The sequence below is a fragment of the Aspergillus affinis genome (assembly GCF_023601865.1).
Source record: "Aspergillus affinis strain CMG 70 chromosome Unknown NODE_123_length_106781_cov_87_563250, whole genome shotgun sequence".
NCBI lineage: Eukaryota > Fungi > Ascomycota > Eurotiomycetes > Eurotiales > Aspergillaceae > Aspergillus > Aspergillus affinis.
In genome coordinates this window covers 331-18,621 of record NW_026515904.1, presented here as the reverse complement: position 1 = coordinate 18,621, position 18,291 = coordinate 331, and the positions used below count along the sequence as shown (strand labels likewise).

Sequence of the window (18,291 nt, the reverse complement as noted above, 5' to 3'; positions counted from 1 at the left end):
GTGGAATTAGTGCGATATGGGTGCTGTAGCTGTCATGCAGTATTGTGATATACTTAAAGGAGGACCGTTAAGGGGCCGGCTTAAGCGGATTATATCTAAATCCGCTACGTCGACTAGTCCGATAAACCAGTCGTAAGATGCAGGGCAGACCCAAAATGTTATTAACTTATATAAAGTACCTATTTCTGTCGCTGGCAAGCCGTTGCATGCTATTAAGGAATATCTCGAGAATTCCGAGAAGCTAGAGGCTTGCTTTTAATACTTTATAAATAAGACGCTCCCTAACCATATTCGCTTCTAAATATATTATAACGCTGGGTGTGTTACGCGCTATTTTAACGTTATTCATCTTAAAGAAAAGCTACCTAAGTGTAACTAGCGTAAAGTAGCCTTGCTACATTAAATGGCGTTCTAGCGCTATACTTTTAATATGTATTATGTGCGTAGTCGCTGGTGATGTCCGAATCCAACGTAAGAACTTCCGAGATAAGGTTAAGCCGGTTTTGGTCCACTGAAAAGTAGTTAGGCATGGGCTTTTAAACTCTGCATAGTTATGGTTAAGCACTGTCTGACTCGTCAGAGAAGCGCATGCAGATCTGCGGCTAGTCTTACGATCACGGCTCGATGTTCTTTCTTAGTGTTCACCTAGCAGAGAATTCGAGATCTTTGGCGCCGCCACCGCTGCCATATATCTGAAAGACAATCTATTATATCAGCTATATGACATGTCTACCGCACGATTCGGATTCTGGGACCCTATATTTTGCACGGCTCAGATGGTTTACGAACAGACACCGAAAATGAAAACGATCCACTTAGCAGCACTTAACGGGCATATGCATATTGCACAGAGACTAATTGCTTAGATTAGAGAAAATATAGATAAGAGAGATAGTGGTAGATCAATTGCATTAGGGTAGGCCTCAGCCTTACTGAATGGATATTATGAGTGATCCACTTGCCGCGAGTCTCTGGACCCTTGAATCAACACCTAGTGCCTGGAAATCGTCGAAAGTGATCTTTATTCAGCAATGTATAGAACCTCTTCAAAGGTATGTATCTTTTATCAAAATACACCCAAGACCGTTATCTAGGGTTTCTAGCGAAATCTCTGGCGCTCCCCGATTCAGTTAGATTACAAACTTACTTGCCAAAAAGTCTGCAGGGGGGGTAAGACCGATGACTCGTTCAGGACGGTCTACCTTTTCTGACTCTATAATATATGGATAGTTTTCCTCTTTATATGCTGAGATACTGTACAATTCTGTTATTTCAATGCCTTGGGCCCCGAAAATGAGTATCTCTGAGAGAAGCTTGTTGGTTTTTGGATGCTTCCCAAGTAATATATACGTTTGCATTCGCTTTTCAAAGAAGGGGACCGTTTCAACACTAAAATTCAAGGTACGAGCCGTAAACAAGTAGAGAAGAGCTTTTCGCAGATCTAAAATATCTTTGGATCTGATGAGCGCGTAAATTTTATCTCAGGTCTCTCTAAAGGAAATCGCTTTTTTTTCAGATCCACTATTTACAATACGGTAAAGTCTTTTCAATGTATATTAAACAATATAGGCCGTCCGATACACTCGATTGAATAAAATGCTGCCTTCTGCAATATCATCCAGTTCAAGGGACTGAAATGTCCCAATCTGATGAGGTCCCTCAACAATCTCCTGAAAATGAGAGGGCTTGGTAAACAACGCGGTAGCAGTGACGGCTTTAAGGATAAGATCTATACTGTTTCCTGGATATATCTGCCGAATCTGCCAGTAGGGTTCAAACCCATCATCTAGATTGTCGACTTGCACTGGACCGTAATCGAATTGGTCGGAACAAAATAGATTTGTAAATTTGCCGAATGTCCTAGGGGTTGGTATATTACTGGTAGCTTCAAAACTCGACGGTACTTTAACATTAAAGCCGCCCTGCATATCCCGCGTAATCTTTGGCCGCAATAACTTTTGTAATTTCTTGTCTATTTTATGCTTCCTCTCTCTTATCTGATGAGCACAATCTTCGAAAACATTTTGAAATTCCATTCTGGCTAATTCAACTCTTTGAGGAGTCTTGTACCACGTGAATCGTAGAAATATCGCAAGAACAAAATCCCTGGCTTTCTCAGTTTTGCGTTAAGATCCTTATGAGGCACTTAATACCAAGAAAAGGTCCGATTTAGTAATTTGAGAGAGCTCCGTTCTTGAAACACGCTCGTTAAAAAGAAGAGAGCGGATGAATATTGATCGTATAGCTCTCTTTCGGTCTTTTAATGGGTTCTGCTCTGCCCCGTAATGAAGTTCAAGATCTATAAGAGCTGGGTCCTCGTCATCGAGGCCGGCCCAAGACGAAACGAAATCGATAAGTACATTCGTTTCCTTCTGTACCTTAAGTAAGGATCCCACTTCGAAGTAATTCTCTTGTTCAGCTAGCTCGTTTGCTTCGCATGTGACAAAATGAATTGTTCGGGATAGGTATAGCTCTTGAAATGGCTATAGGCGATGCAGCCAGTACTCGCGTAAACTGGACTGGTAAAAGTCTAGGACGTGATTTGCCAATACCTCAATCTTCACTTGAGGGTTATTTCCTTGGATAGGGTACGCGCAGAAAAAAAGCTTACGGCAGCAGTCTCTAAATCCTTGGCCTTCCCTGATAATGAGTGTAACATCGGCATTACTATATATCTCAGGTATATTTGTAATAACTGCCCTTCTGGGCTCTTCATCTGTCTGGTCAATAGAGAGAATGTCCATCCAGAATGACATGTCCCCCACAATTTGTGGAAGTCTATCTGCGATGAATCTCGCCTTTTGTGGAGATGCCAGAACCTTTTCGGAAATGCCAGGAATATCGGACCAATCTGCTTGACACCACATATGAGATATAGCACAATATTTTGTTTCAGCCAAATTATAGTCTTTTGGTTCAAGAATGAGCTCCCTATCAGCATCGAAGTGACACAGAGTGAGAACGGTCATAGTAAAAAAAAGAATGCTAAGTAATGGGAACAGCCGTGGCTGTAACTACAAAAAAGAGATTTCAATGTGAAAATTACGGCAAATAGTGCAAAATATAATGTATCAAAATGTATCAAAGTTATTAGTGTCTGTCTTATAGTCTTTTCAATTAAAGAGAAAGAGAGAGAAAATAAGAAAAAACTGAATAACTGATTGACAGATAACCCAGCCTTATTTAATTTTCTAGTTGTGACCTACTCCGGAGTATTATGCGTACTGGGCAGAAACAAACATGCGTTGGTGACGTAGACCAATAGTGTTAGCTGCGGGGCAGCCTAGTGAGGATAGCAGATTGAGATCGTCTACATGAGGATTCTAGTGGCAAGGTATCGAGACAAGAATATAGTCTGATAATGTTCAGAGCCAATTGGTATTTCTCGGACTTTTTCCAATAAGACCGGACGGGTAAGCATCATACCAGGTCACATTTCAAAATACATTTGCTTAGGGGTGGGTGAACGAACTGGCCAGGAAATTTTCTAGTGTAAGATGTGGAGTGTGAAACTGTGATCAGGCCGTACTTATTGGCTACGGCCTGCGTTGAAGGTCGATAATTGTGTCGATTCCTATATATGCAAAGCAATCCCTGTATAGTCGACGTTTCAATTTCTTATGTCGCTAATATTTCCAATTTGAACAAAAGACGGGCTTTTCTACAGTTCTTTCAGTAGCCTTTGGAAGTCGGCATCTTGGAGATTCATGAAGATATTCATTCCCCATAGCGTTCGGGAACAGCGTATACAGAAGAGCGGCAGCGCCTTCTTAAATAGAATAAATCTACCGACAGTCTCACGCCTGGCTCGACGCTTCCACAAATAAATATTATTGTTCTTCTATCACAGTCATCCCAATCCATGGACATTTCCTCCTGGACGCCTAGTAAACAAATTCACCTCGCATCCCACGGCCATAACTTATCCGCCTTCTCAACCGTTATATTCTCATCCCCCCTCTCCTCCGCCTCCCTAGCCGTCTCCATCCACTGCTCATACGCAGCCCGATGGGCCTCCCGCGCAGCCTCCCATGCCTCATTCGGAACCCACCCATCAGAATTCGTATCCAAGGACTTCATAAGCCAGACCTTCAACCTCTGCACCGTCTCGAAGTCCTCATAGTCCCTGGAATGCCGAGCCAGCTCTTCCTCCGTCGGTACATACGGACACGAGCCCTGTAATCCGAGCTCTTGCCATTGACCGGAAAGCTCAATCAACTCCTGCCGAACAGCCGCAGCACTATCTCTCCATGAGGTGTGTGCGTAATGGAAAAGTCGGAATAAGGTCGGGTCTTGGAGTCTGGCGGGTCGGAGCTTTGGGACGAGGCCTTTCATACATACGTCGTATGTTTGGTGGCAGATTGAGGCGTCTTTGCGTTCTTTCGCTCGCTGTGCTTCGGATTTCTCATCTTCTAGTGTGTCCTCGTCTTCTGAGTTAGGGGGAGCTGCAAAGTCTGGCGTCTCGTTTTCGTATATGAATGCCGGCTCGATGCTTGCCGTTTGCCAGTCTATGAGACCGGTGATGACCGTTGGGTCGTCTGCCGAGACGTAGATGTTCCTCTTGTGAAAGTCGGGGTGCAGGAGAGTAGGGCTAGCTGCGTCTTGGATACGTTTGTCATCTAGTAACCTTTCGAGAACATCATTGCTCGTTTGAAGTAATTGTTGATGTTCATGAACCTGTCCTTGGTAGGAGAGAACACCTTCGTTAACGGACTTCTCTCGTGGGATCCGAGCACGTCCAGTGTCTATTAAGCCAGAGCTAAAATTTCTGAGGTCGTTCCCTTAATTCCAATGCTTTCCGTTAGTCAGTCATCCTCGAAGCACAGAGAGCACTGTATTTAAATGAAAAGAATACAAGGAAAAAAGAAGGTAAAAGATAGGAAAGTGGTACATGGGACACGTTAGGGGCGTAGGAAAAAAATTCACACTTACATGGACCGCAATTTGGACTGGAGCCGCCATACAGCTCAAGTTCACCAGGGTTGCAATTCCAGTAAACAGGGCCGCAATGAGGCCCGACACAGTACCCTTCTTCAAAAGGGACTTTTTTTTCCGATGGCAGCGGCGCATCCGAGAAGTATAGACTGCCATATGCTGGAAAGTCCAGAGCTGCCATCTTTCTAATCGCTAGCGAAAGCGCCTTGGTGCACAACATATGCTGTTCCGAGTTCATTGTAGCCCATCTCTGGTGCAATTGCTCCCCCGCAACATGTTCTTGCACGATGTACTCGTTGCCGACTGGGTTTGAGGAACTGTCGTTCCACTCGAGGACGTTCGGAATCGCAAGGTTGAGTTTAGACCGCACTAGGGGCAAGGTAGTTAGTCATGTGCCATATAATATATTCAAAGCCAGTTCAGAATCGTACGATATGTCATTGTCGCCACCTCAGAATTGGTTACCAGCCCAGGTGGCCCAGCAATGGGAGTGGGCAACCTTGCGACGATACGAATTCCAGTGTCCATTCTGAATATGAACACTCTGTTGAATCCACCCTCCTTCTTTTCACACTCGATGATTTTTGTGGCTCCTGGGCATAGGCTAATAGCTCTTTCACACAAGGCCGAGAAATCAAACCGAATGTAGCGGGAATTGCGCTCGAGCTCGTCGCGATTGAGCCATCTTCCACTGGTGTATCTGTAAGGATCCGGCCCTGGAAAGACAGAGTCAGCAACATATACGCCATTCAACTAGCAATATGAAGACAGAAGACGCCCACACTTAGCTGACTCGGGCGCTTTCGAGCCCGTCCCGGCGGCAGACCCGCCGACAGGAGATCTCGTAATTGCGCTAGGCTTGCTGCCCATGTCGGATAGCTGTCTTTGCTGGGACCTGGGTACGACGAATCGTTGTAGGATGGATGACCGAGTTCCGATGCATGTCAAGATTCTAGGATTCATCACAGCCGGACATATATTACTTAAATATCAGGGCATGATTGGAGGTGAACGCAGAGCAACGTCGGAGGAACGACGAGCGGAAGCTTCCCCCTTGCAGTCGGGTGTGGGGTGGGCGCGTCTTGGTTACCGCCTTCCACTTTTCACTTAGATGTGGATTCTTGCCGCCCACTTAACGGGAGTATCCCTTCATACTTCTTGGCATCACAACATAAGACATCAATCAAAGCACCAGAGCCAATCCTCCGTATGGATCCTGTTTGTTTGTGATTTAAATAGATTTGAAGGCGCATCATGAAAATACAGTCATTGCGGCAGATTCTATTGATTGGGCCTGAGCGGTTCTGGTCGTCGCATACTTACGCAGGACAACGAACTTGATCTTATAATAGCCGCCGTACACTGAATGCTACGGTGGTCAGGCCCCCTCTTGATATGGAGGGGTCGTCAATAAATACCGGTCGCGGTTCATTCACCTGTGAGTCTGAATCAAAACCTAGTCCACTTCCCAACCTCGAACTCCAATATATATATATGAATTCCTTGACAACTTCGTTTCAACACTGCCAAAGCCTCGAAAAGAATTCATTCTACTACATCTCCCCTTGCCGCAAAGGTACGGCAAACTCCTATCAATATTCTCCTTGATCTGACTTTGGACAGTTCCCACCTGAAGAATGGCTTCTCAGCTCAAAGAATTCTTCTTGAAAGTCAAGAGGAACTATGACGTCGCCAAAAAATTCAAGGCCACGTTCACTGCCGGCAGTCGCATCCTTCCGTCACAGACCACCAAGAATGACGCCGAGTACCAGTTGCGCATCGACGCTGGCGAACTGGTCGAAAACCGATACCGCAATATCGTCTTGCAAGTCAACTCCCAGGCCAAAAGTACGGGCTTGCGCTCGTGGCTGAAGAAACAACCCCGGGGAACTCATGCAAAGCTGGCGACCGCTCAATTCGACACGCTCGCCGAAGACCTCGACGCTGAAACCGAGAGGGTTGTTGATGAGTTGCACGCACAGGCAAAGGAGAATTTGTAAACCTGGATTGCTTGAATCTACGCGGTTGACTGAATACCAATTTCTCGACGTATGGCGGCAATAGGAGAATACGCAGAATGGAAAGGATTGACAGGACCACTTTTTGACACTTTGCCATGTATCCCAACAGACCCTTGAACAGCAGGGAGTAAATGGATGTAACCAAATGGCTGATCCTGGATTTGGAGTCCAATAGGTGCATACCAAGAAGACATATATTCGAAGTAGAAGAATGGTATTATTATGCCAATCATCAAGATTACGAGTCTTCTATTTGACACTGGTCTCCTACCCCTGCCATCCCTTCACGCGGCTTATCGCGGGTGCCCGCTAATATTTTCGATCTTATTTATGCACACCCGAGTGCACTATAACCATTCAAGCTCACCAGCTACGAACAGCTGGTTTTCCATTAATGACGTTGTCGCTATCTATAATAGATGGCGCGGATCCCGAATTAGACTAAAACCCAAGGGTGAGTGGTTCATCACAAAGCACTGGCAAACCTTCTGCTTATGGGACACAATTGGTACCAACGAGCCACCCACGATACTCTTTTCGGGCCCGACGTGCTCCGCAATCTTAGCTGTTTAACTTGGAAGGAGCCACTTTCGAACATAGGTCCGACGTCTTTGTGGCCCTTCTAATCGACAAAATTTGCTACAATAACTATATGTAATGTTATTGCTATTGTGTCAGACTAGACGAGGTCGCTTTTGCTTACGTGTATCTGCTCCGCACGAGATCTTCCTATATAGCTTCATCCGCTTATTTATCAGTGGACGGTCCAACACCGAACAATGGAAGTCAATGATCAGAGCTCGGTGTAGTTCATCGTTCTATAGAAAATTCTCCAGCCGAAGGCCCTGATGTGATACACCCAAGGAGCGAATCTCCTTTATAGATTTCGAGATGGAGCTAGAGACGTCAGGGCTTGTTGCTTCAATTTTACTGACCGGCTTTCCTGCGCACGCCATAAGGAGCATGTGTCGAATCTCTCCGGCTCCATGCAAGAAAAAAAAATTTAGCCAAATCATTCTCTACGAGAAACACTGGAACCACAAAGCCCTGCACCGAGGCGCGGACATATTGGTACCGCTCAACCTACGTCTCCTGTCAGCAGCAAGGAGGTCAAGTTGTAGAGATATGCGAAATGCCGATTGGCCCGGTCTTTCCGAGCTGTTCACAATGTGAGAAAGATGCCGGATCGGCCTAATCAATTAAAGAAGAAGAACGGATTAAAGAGAGCAGGAACAGAGACCTCCACCTATCAAGCTGACCTAGCCGAAACACCGCTGCAAATGTTGAATTGTCCCAATCTCTCCATCTCCATTTACAATGGACCAGCTCATTTCTTATGGACCCGAAACTAACAAAAGTAGAGACTGGAATATGAGAGAATACTGAAGAATTTGGATCGTAAGGACACAACTACCGTACACTCACCCTCAATCACAAAGTCGCACTAAAGAAAGTAAGAACAGCAATCAAAACCGCCACTATTCCTGAAGTGTAGCTTCCAGCGGTCAACCCTGTGTTCAAGCTTCTTCCAATAGCAGCTGCAAAAACAGTAACAAGAATGCTAATCATGCCAGCGAAACCAATAAGAATGAGAAGCTTCTTCTTATGCCAGCCATCAACAAGCAATAGTGCCGGAGTGCTTTCACCGTATCTGTCAGCCGCATCTAGAAAATGTGTCGTCTTCAAGTCACTAATGCCCGTGAGTGTGGGCCTTTGGCTGCATGATTCATAATAATTACCTGTATTTAGTAACCAGCCCTGAATCTTTGAGAAACCTAAGAGAATCGGTTTTCCCTCTTGAATTCCAATAAAAATCCAGCATCGCCTCTCTGCACACGAGCGCCCGTTTGTATAATCGAACTTCGTGGTAACGTTCCTGCGAGCAATGGAATGTGGGAAAATCATCAGGGCCATACATTTTTATGTTTGGACACAATGAGCCAAAAGTGCAAGCTTGCAACTTGCCGTTTTCGTAAAATCCAGCATCGCATTCACCATCTGGACAGTGTTCTTCAAGATATCTGTCCACCTCCGCTACCTTTGAGGCGACATTAACTGGTAAGACCATAACCTCAATTTCCTTGTTACTTTTGAGGCCCAGAAAGTGCATCTATGGTACACGTCAGTCTAGAATTCTCCAACGGCAATAACACAACGGACATTGACTATATGTAGCCTGGTTGGAGATCGGAGCGAAATGCGTTTCCACCATCCACACCTATATCTCAGGCTGTAGACTTCAATATCTCCAGCTTCCAGTGATATTGCTATGTCTCGAGCAATATACTTCCCTCCCTTGTTATAGCACAACCAAATACACTCACTATACCCATTGTGGATTGCATCGTCACACACGCTTTCTATTATTGAAGGCTTAGCATTACTAGCCGCCTTTAAAAGGACATGATCATCGCCAAGCTCTTCAACTCCTACAGAACCTGATCTTTTATTAGCCTTGTCTATTAAGGAGTTGTGGAGTGGCTTACTGCTGGTGGCAGCCATTTCCAAACAAGAATCAGAGACTGTATGGATGTAATCAAGACCGCAACACACGGTAAAACAAAGTCCAAGCAGGATGCTAGTCTTTGTCGTGATATTTATGTCTAAGTCAGTCAGATTTGTCTTGTTCAGCTGATCGTCAAGGCCAGAGATTCTGAAGCCTGATAAAACCGGACTATAATACCCTGTTTGGATGACTGCCAGTGAACGGATACATGTCTTGATGACTCAAGAACACAAGGCTGTCTGCCACAAACTTTAGGTGTAAATCTGCTGAATGCGCAGGAGAACAGAATGACATAACCCGATATCGAGGATTTTTGTAATTTATGAGGCTGAATCGTGTGATGGTTCGTCTGCCGCATCACAGCACTGCCACAGTGCGAGGTTATTCCTAACAAATCATTGTCAAGATACTTCCTTTTCAGGCGCCAATGGCCGCCCCATATTATCTAATCTCAACCTAGACGACACTAGCCAGCTCATATATGCAGCTTACCCCTCAATGCCCTGCGTGTTAGGGTGAGTCTAGTCCTGTTTGTTGGCTTAGTCAGACCGGCTGAGGGCAAAGCGAAACCTTAACGCCGCAGTTGGTCCTGCCAGGTCTCATTGACTCGTTAGAGAGACAGTGGGCCACCACTGCGGTACATCCCACAGCAGCTTCTATTTTGGTGGTCTTTGCTTTGATATCTGACGCTGCTGAACTTCTAGACACGGTCGGTATTCCGCTTATTCCGTCGCTTTTTCAGGAAGAGAACTTTAAAATGGGGCAAAATGGTACCGGGATGCGTTCATTTTGTTTCCAAAGAGTGGAATAATATTTAAGTTCCGTCGAGTAGGAGATAGGGCAGAAGGGAGATGGTGATTTGACTCTGTAATCACAAGGAAGGGGCTTTGCGCACTGTGATGAGATATAATTAGCTCGGAGGTCGGGAACAACGTTAATCCGTCCGAGGCCCATATATTGCGGGGACCACGATCCTCTTCAACACCTAAGCACTCAAGTATCTCTGTACTCTAGGCTACGTTTTTAGATAGAGTATTATCACTTCATTCATTTGCATTCTCCTTATGACTTAGGCCTCGTACAGCTCGGACCGATCGAACTCCTCCAATCCCCTGAGCAAACCCACTTCAAGTGTCAGGGTTCGACGACGAGTAAAGATGGACAAGTTCAAAAGCAACAACAAAAAAGCGAGGAAGGCTCTCCGCCTATTTATTAACATCTTCTGAATCAGCTCAAAAGCCCCCTGCTGACCCCATTAAAACCTTTCTGGTTCTGATTGTTGGCGACCACTGGCGACCACTGACGACCATTGACGATCACCGGCGACGTTGGCGACTACCGGCTACCGTATATAAACAGAACACCCCTATCATTGGCACCCGATCTAAAAATCGTTTCAGAAAAATATTTGAGTTAAGGGCTCTTCGACAATTAACTGTACGGACTCAGGTGGCTTAAGTACGGCTGAGCGGACGGGAAGCCCTGTTCTCCACACCCTGTGGTCGTATGTACTTAACACGGAGAAGTTGTGGGCTATATAGATATGGAATTATTTATGCATCCGTCTTGATAGCCTCGCTCCTCCCCACGATTAGACTCGCCAGATCTTCTAAACTTGGACTACTCGAGATGTCCAGTGCCGACACATTCGACTGGATCGCTCTCAAGATCCACTGTCTCAATTCCACCGCTAGTAATGAATCAACCCCCTGCAGAGCCAACGAACGCTGTGTATCAATCTCTCCGGCGGGAATATCCAACGCGCGGCCGAGTTTCTGAGTAAGTCCGTCAATAACCACTGACGGAGCATCGCTGGGATCCGTCTTCATAAAGACGGCATGCCAATGTCCTGCACTTGTTGTAACTCCGACTGTAGGATCCACGGTGAGGGCTGCGTCAAACTGATCCGTAGGGTCTTGTGGTAGCGCACGGAAGAGAGCGCGCTCGGTCATCCAAACGGGGACGTCGACATGTCGTGCGCGCAGCTGAGCAGGTGACACGAGTCCCACGAGGACCTGTTCGCTTTCTGCTAACTTGTCAGTCTGTATCACGTTTGGAGGCTGGCAACACTGTTCCAGAATAGAGTGGAATTCTTTCTCCGAAATATCCTCCATCACTGGGACGTTCTCCTGGTGGCGAGAGTATTGCGCGTTTTCGGCGACCACGCCGACCTCGCCCATACGACCTAAGTCGACGGCGGCGGCACGCTGACCGATTGACCGACGGTAGCTAGCGAATGCATCTTGGAAAGTGTTTCCGGCTGCGTAGTTTGCCTGGGAAACAGTGCCCACGACGCCGGCGAGCGAGGATAACATGATGAAGAAGTCGAGGCCGGATGGAAGGACAGCGTGAAGGTTCTCGGTGCTTTGGATCTTCGAACGGATGGTCGTTTCCCATTGCTTGAAGGCGAGCATTTCAAAGATAGCATCCTGCGAGAAGCTATTAGCGGTCGTTCTATCAAGGGACCGGTTGTGGCCGGTGATGGATGTGACGATGGGTGTATTACCTGCAAAACCATCGTTGCCTGCAAGCAATCCCTTATCGGAGGCATATCCCGGCATTGATCGAGCGCGGCTGACAAGGCACCTGCGTCAGCTACATCGCACTTCGGCGCTCGTACTGAAACGCCCTGCGAGGCTAGCTTCCCTATCAGCCGCAGAGCGGCATCGGTACGAGGTCCAGATCTGGACAGCAGAATCAAGTTCTTAGCTCCCACTGATGCCATCCATTGTGCTGCGCTCCGTCCAAGACCACCTAATCCACCGGCAATTATGTATGTTGCGTCTGATGGGAAGGTGTATGACGGAACATGAGGAAGAGATACCTGCATGTGTTAGTAACTCTAGCTCTGTGGAGGGAACAAAGGATCGACCTACCGGCACAATGTGATGGGGCTCCATGTCAATAACCAATTTTCCTGTGTGCTTGCCACTTTGCATGACTCGTAGTGCCTCCTCCAGCGATGACAGAGGAAACTGCTGCAGCGGCCATGGCGCATGCAATGTCCCAGCTTGTAGCATATCCATGACCGGAGGTAGGGACTTCTGAATCAGGGCTGGTCGGTCGCGACACATGTGGTCGACTGCGACCAAGAAGAAGGAGACATTCTTAGCGAAATTAACCATGGGAAGTTTCGAGTTCCCATCAACATCCGCCTTTCCGAGTTCCACGAAACGGCCGTACGGCGCGATGCATTTCCAAGACGCAATGAGACCGTCCCCGGACAGTGAGTTCAGTATAACGTCAACACCTCTGTTATTGGTCATACGTTGAATGTGTCGAGAAAATGTGGAGTCACGACTGTATAGCACATGATCCTCGGGGATATTGCATGAACACAATGTATGTTGACATCTTCAGTTTTCATACCCATGCTAGAAGAATCGAGTCTGAACCTTGTCAGCATACATCTAGAGTATGGTAAGTTGTCTACCCACAATCTGACAACTTGACCTTCCGGATCACGAATATTTTCGTGTACATGTGCACGAAGAATATAATCGACGCAACAATCCAGAAGAGCAAAAGTACGGAACGACCAGCGGTCAACAAGTTGGGTGGGTCTTTCAGGTTCGACTGTTGGCCAGGTTGGGGAGAGCCAGACGGCATCTCGAGAAGTTGTTCCGGAGACATGTTGGATGCCATGCCTGCAAGTGATCAGGACATTAAGAAAAAAATCATGGGTACGGATTCATGCGGACGATATAATGATGCGAAGTTGACCCTCGCTGAAGATATGAACGGCTTCGCCCCCCAATCCGGGGGCCAGAAATGTATAGCAGGTTGATCGCGCGGGCTACATGCACCTCAGATATTAATTAATCCAGTAAATCTTGGAATTGCCTGATTCAGCAGGACTTCCCCGGTTTAACCCTTGTAGTAAAGATCGACGCCATCCGTCTTGAATCCCTAGATTCTCATGCAAGCCAGGTCACGGTGGAGCAGCTACCAAAATCTGACCACGGGGGCTAACCTAGCGCGAAGTCGCTCTTTGTTGCTCCTTCAGGATCATCTAACCGAGAAAGATAGATATCGAGGTCGTATCCATCGCAATATTTGAGACGTTGTGTTGAATTCAACCCACTCCAAAATAAGCAAAATACGACCCCTCGCTAGCAGACAAGATGGGCGACGGCGAAGGCAATACCAATGTCGAGCACACGGCCAAGTCTGAGCCTGCTGAGGTGGCAGTCGACGTTGAATCGTCCCAAACTGATTCAGATCCTCCAGCTCAGTACCTCACGAGCCTTCGACTGCATCTCGTTACAGCGGCGTGAGCTTGCCCTCCTCGTGTTTTCTTGTGATTCCTGCTAACTGGCCGGGCTGTGCATGTGTCTTTTCCTCACGAATCTCGAGATTCCCATAGTGGTAACTTCAATCGTCAGCATCACGAGCGATATTGGGGGACAAGACAAAGTGTACTGGATCATAGCCTCCTATATGATCGGCTACGTTGGTAAGTCATCTCGGTTATTCCTGACACAGAAAATGCACCGGAGAACTGACGCAAGGGGGGGAAAGGGGTGTTGGTGATTTCTGCAAAATTCAGCGATATCTTTGGTCGCAAATCATGTCTCTTGGCTGCAGTGTTGATCTTCATCGTGTTCTCGGGGGCGTGCGGCGGCTCCCAGACCATCGAACAATTGTACGTCAACTTTACACCTCCCCACCAGGAGGGGCTGTTGAACAGGGTATTCAGGCTGACATGCATCAGGATCGTCTTTCGGGCATTCCAAGGTGTGGGAGGGGCCGGCAATTATTCCCTCTGCGCGGCTGTCGTTCTCGAACTCGTGCCTCCAGAGAAATACGCCTCGTATACCAGCGGCATGTCAGTGGTCTGTGCCATCTCGCTACTGCTAGGACCCATCTTCGGAGGTGCTATCTCGGAATCTGCCTGGCGATGGGTCTTTCTCCTAAAGTGAGTTCGATCTTCTCCATATTGCCTTTGCTTTCTCTTAGCTAAACGCATTGCCAAGTGTTCCTCCCGCCGCTCTGGCCGGTCTTGTGCTGATATTCACCTTGCCCAACCGCTTCCCTCGACACAACCAACCAAAGAATGCGACTCATTTCTCGATCCGCCAATCATTAACCGATACGTTCCGGAAGGTCGACCTTCTGGGGTCCTGCTTACTGCTGATCGCGACCGTATGTCTGGTCGCGCCCTTAGAAGAAGCCAACCGTGAGTTCGCCTGGCGGTCAGCTTTCACTATCGTTATGTTGGTGATCTCCGGTCTAGCATGGATCATCTTTCTCCTGTGGGAGCGACGGGTGACCCAATCATCGGGCCCTACGGAGCCCGTGTTCCCCTGGCGGTTTGTGCAGAATCGCGTGTGGATGGGAATGCTACTGTATGATCGATCTCCACCCCCATTCCCTCCATGAATGCTGACAAGCAGCAGGAACTCCATCTGTCTCGGAGGAACCTGGTTCGTAGCCATTTTCCAACTGCCGCAAAGGTTTCAATTCGTCAACGGCCTGTCACCCCTGCAGGCGGGCATTCGATTTATTCCCTTCACCGTGGCTGCTCCGGTGGGGTCTGTGCTAGCGCCTGTTGTGGCAAAGATCTTCAAGATCCCACTGGTGTATCTGGTGCTCGTGGCCTCGCTGATTCAGATGGTAGCTTATGCGTTGTTGGGGACTCTCTCCGAGTCCGTACATATGGCCGCTGCGCAATACGGATATCAGGTCCTCGCTGGGTTTGGGTGCGGCATTAACATCACACTGTTGATTTTGATGACACCATTTACCGTCGAGGAGCGAGATAAGGGTAAGTCTTCTCCGTTCACCACAGAGCTGAGATGCTGACATGCTTACCAGCCGTGGCAATGGGTGCTGTTGCCCAATTTCGCGTCATGGGGGGCGCTATCTGTCTTGCTATTGTCACTGCCGCGTCGCAGGGGTATCTACAGTCTCATCTTTCGAATTTACTAGACCCCCAGCAGGTACATGACATACTGAACTCGACAGATGCACTGGGTGAATTCTCAGCAGTCACACAGGAGGCAATCCGCAAGACCTATTCAGGGAGGTACAATCTCCAGATGAAAATTTTAATCGAGCTTGCTGGTGGCCAGGTTTTGTCCACGACGTTGATGTGGAAGAAAAAGCAGCTTACGGTATGAATTGCTCGACGACTTGTGTTTAGATCGTTAGTGGTTTCGGGGATAGTTGAGATGTGCTATCCACAATTTATTTTTTCAGCATCTTTTGTTAGTGACGTGAATGGACCTGCTATCTATCAGAAATAACTAGGGCTCGGCACGAATAACGAATATATTCGTATTCGTTACGAATATTCGCAATTTTGGTCACGTGTTAAGGACGAGATTTCACTCTATGTTTTGTGCATCGCGAACAATAATCCGTAGAGGCGTATATTATTAGACCCCGTTAAATCAGAGCTGCAGCTTCTTGGGAAATACGAGCAAAACGCTCTAGGAATTTTCATTTACTATTCTCTAAACTATATATATCCCTTAACAGTATCACTTTCCGTATCGTCTTACCTTTCATAGAATGCCGACGTACCCCTAACAGATCCCTACTACGGCTAAACAATCGTTCTACTGCGACTTCAGCTGCTAGGATAGCAAGATAATCCCTGGCTGCGGCTGCCATCCGCGGGTACTCATCCTTGTGCGTCCCCTACCAGGCAAATAACCAATTTTTATCTTTTGTTATAGATTTATCAACCGTTACTACACTTTCCTCGAAGTAGCGGTCAATATCTGAACGTTAAATCACTTGTGATTGCAGTTTTTGCAGAATACGAGCCTCTAGGATTTGCCGCTTGTTGTCCTGATTAAGTTTAGATCTTGATTGCTCCAGTGACAGTTTTGATAGGAATTGCTCATGCAAAGTATCCTTAATGGATTGAATCACTTTTGGTGCTGTCACTGGCCTAAGCTCCTTATCCAACAAGAGGGTTTTGAAACGTGGATCAAGGACAAGAGCTATATTATAAGCATCTTGGGCGTCCATCAGTTTATAATATTTCTTGTATTTTTTCATTCCCGCGGAGATAGCAGACGTAATTTTAGAACTAAACCCCAAAAAGTTACCTTGTGCAGAAGCAGCATCTTCGAGCATATCGTTCAGTTCGTAATAGATAGAAATAGCTAGGCTGATCTTAAATTGTCGCCAGGAAACCAGTTGAGTGAACTTATCGAACTTAGAGAGGATCATTTTGAGCTGTTTGTAACTGTAACCAGTCGTCAGCCGAAAAGGGCGGAAACTGGTTCTGATACTCTATCTACTTCCGGATCTGTATTTTGGCTTGCAAGGCTCCCTGGACTATACGGTATGTAGAGTTCCAGCGGGTTTCTATATCGTACTCGATAAACTTATCATTCAAATCATTTGCTTGGTAAGTCACTTTCTATTGCTATCGTTGTTGAGGTATTCTCAAGATCTAGAAAGTTATAATTTGAATCCGGGCTAACGCGGATTGCTGTCCGATTTTCTTATTTCCCTGCAAGAGATTATAGGTTTCAATAGTATATTTGTGATCTCTACAATTTATCCCTGAAAGGATGTCGCGAACAATAAGGTTAAAGACATGTGTAAAGTACCGAATATAGCTGTCAATACCTTAGAATCAGAGACGTCCTTTATCAGATACTGTAGCTTCTCTTCAATATAAAGCTCGATAAGCATCTTCTGCAGAGTTTCTGCCATATTTTCCTCACTATGGGATTCAGCAAGCTCGCTGAACTCTAGCACTCGCTCTTGATATTTAAAGTCGGTAGACACCCAGTGACTGATAACTCCCAAAATAGCTTTGTGGTTCTTGCTTGTCCAGATATCTAATGAAAGCGCAATTGTAGAATATGTCTGTGCTAGTTCGTCAATTAACTGCATCCGATAACGATAAAAATCTGCGTCGATACGTCGGACAACCGTTCGAGAAGAGAATGGAAAGGGAGCATCTGGTAAGTCCTTAAATATCTGTTAAAACGCAGGAGACTAAATTGCTGTAAATGCTATATTATCTGTTACAACCTATCGAAGTATATTCTGTTTTAATAGAGCTCTAGTATCACGCTCGGCTCGAGACTGAAATATTGATACAATTAAAAGCTGTTTCGTCTCACTGGAACCCTCAATGGCTCCTCTGGATCGTACTTCTCAAAAATGTTGTGTTTGGCTAGGTAAGTCTTCATGTTGCTTGTCGACATTGCCCTCGCCGAATCTGTAGTTTTCCAACTACAATGAATACATTAAATCTCTCGATCCTTAAGCAGTTACTAGCTTCGTTTAGATCGCTATAGCTTGCCTGGAAGAGGACTGACTCGAAATTGATTCCAAAGCCATTGATTCAGTGGCTTGATGCGAGATTTGCTGTGTGATTTGTATGGCCGTATCGCGTCTGTAAGGCTTCTAGAGCCCCCTAGTAGAACAGATTCTGAAGGAGTAGGTAGATTGAGATGCAGCTGACTGACAGAATCTTCTAGATCAATTGATTCTAAACGATCCAGTGGCGGGTTCAGTCGGGATTCCTTTCTGATATAATCTTTAATATCGTCTTCATCACTTCTGCCATTCAAGAGGTAATAATCTATTCTCTAAGACCGTTGAGGGCGTAGTGGACATTCGATAGATAAGCTACCGGAAGCATCATTGGTTGAAACCTGCAATTCAGCATCAGACATTCTGAGGTCCAAAACTGTCATAGAAAATGGGAATTTGAAATGAATAGGTCAGATTCGGACGCATCTTGAATAAACAAACGCACGTGATACGCCTTCTCTTATTGGGTAGTAATTCATATTGGGAGTAGGGCAATATTCGTACGAATATTGGGCCTGCGAATACGAATATTCTTGGAGA

At 46.4% G+C, this 18,291-nt stretch overlaps 5 protein-coding genes across 5 annotated transcripts; 2 read left to right on the top strand and 3 right to left on the bottom strand.

Moving 5' to 3' along the window:
* Positions 1-3,897: 3,897 nt before the first annotated feature.
* On the bottom strand, positions 3,898-5,805 carry KD926_001194 (phosphotransferase family protein; the record flags this gene model as incomplete). Its single annotated transcript, XM_053104880.1, has 4 exons — positions 3,898-4,745; positions 4,933-5,304; positions 5,367-5,651; positions 5,718-5,805. The coding sequence occupies 4 exons, from the start codon at positions 5,803-5,805 to the stop codon at positions 3,898-3,900; spliced, it is 1,593 nt and encodes a 530-aa protein (XP_052951860.1).
* A 767-nt stretch (positions 5,806-6,572) lies between these two features.
* On the top strand, positions 6,573-6,935 carry KD926_001193 (uncharacterized protein; the record flags this gene model as incomplete). The annotated part of the gene is made up of 1 exon (XM_053104879.1): positions 6,573-6,935. One exon carries the CDS (start codon positions 6,573-6,575, stop codon positions 6,933-6,935), a length of 363 nt encoding a protein of 120 aa, XP_052951859.1.
* A 4,080-nt stretch (positions 6,936-11,015) lies between these two features.
* On the bottom strand, positions 11,016-13,107 carry KD926_001192 (polyketide synthase; the record flags this gene model as incomplete). Its single annotated transcript, XM_053104878.1, has 4 exons — positions 11,016-11,891; positions 11,969-12,286; positions 12,339-12,714; positions 12,944-13,107. 4 exons carry the CDS (start codon positions 13,105-13,107, stop codon positions 11,016-11,018), a joined length of 1,734 nt encoding a protein of 577 aa, XP_052951858.1.
* Positions 13,108-13,586: 479 nt separating this feature from the next.
* Positions 13,587-15,584, top strand: KD926_001191 (MFS general substrate transporter; the record flags this gene model as incomplete). Its single annotated transcript, XM_053104877.1, has 7 exons — positions 13,587-13,735; positions 13,848-13,918; positions 13,984-14,107; positions 14,177-14,380; positions 14,439-14,810; positions 14,862-15,229; positions 15,280-15,584. 7 exons carry the CDS (start codon positions 13,587-13,589, stop codon positions 15,582-15,584), a joined length of 1,593 nt encoding a protein of 530 aa, XP_052951857.1.
* A 613-nt stretch (positions 15,585-16,197) lies between these two features.
* Positions 16,198-17,322, bottom strand: KD926_001190 (putative AC9 transposase; the record flags this gene model as incomplete). Its single annotated transcript, XM_053104876.1, has 2 exons — positions 16,198-16,653; positions 17,053-17,322. The coding sequence occupies 2 exons, from the start codon at positions 17,320-17,322 to the stop codon at positions 16,198-16,200; spliced, it is 726 nt and encodes a 241-aa protein (XP_052951856.1).
* Between the last annotated feature and the right edge of the window lie 969 nt (positions 17,323-18,291).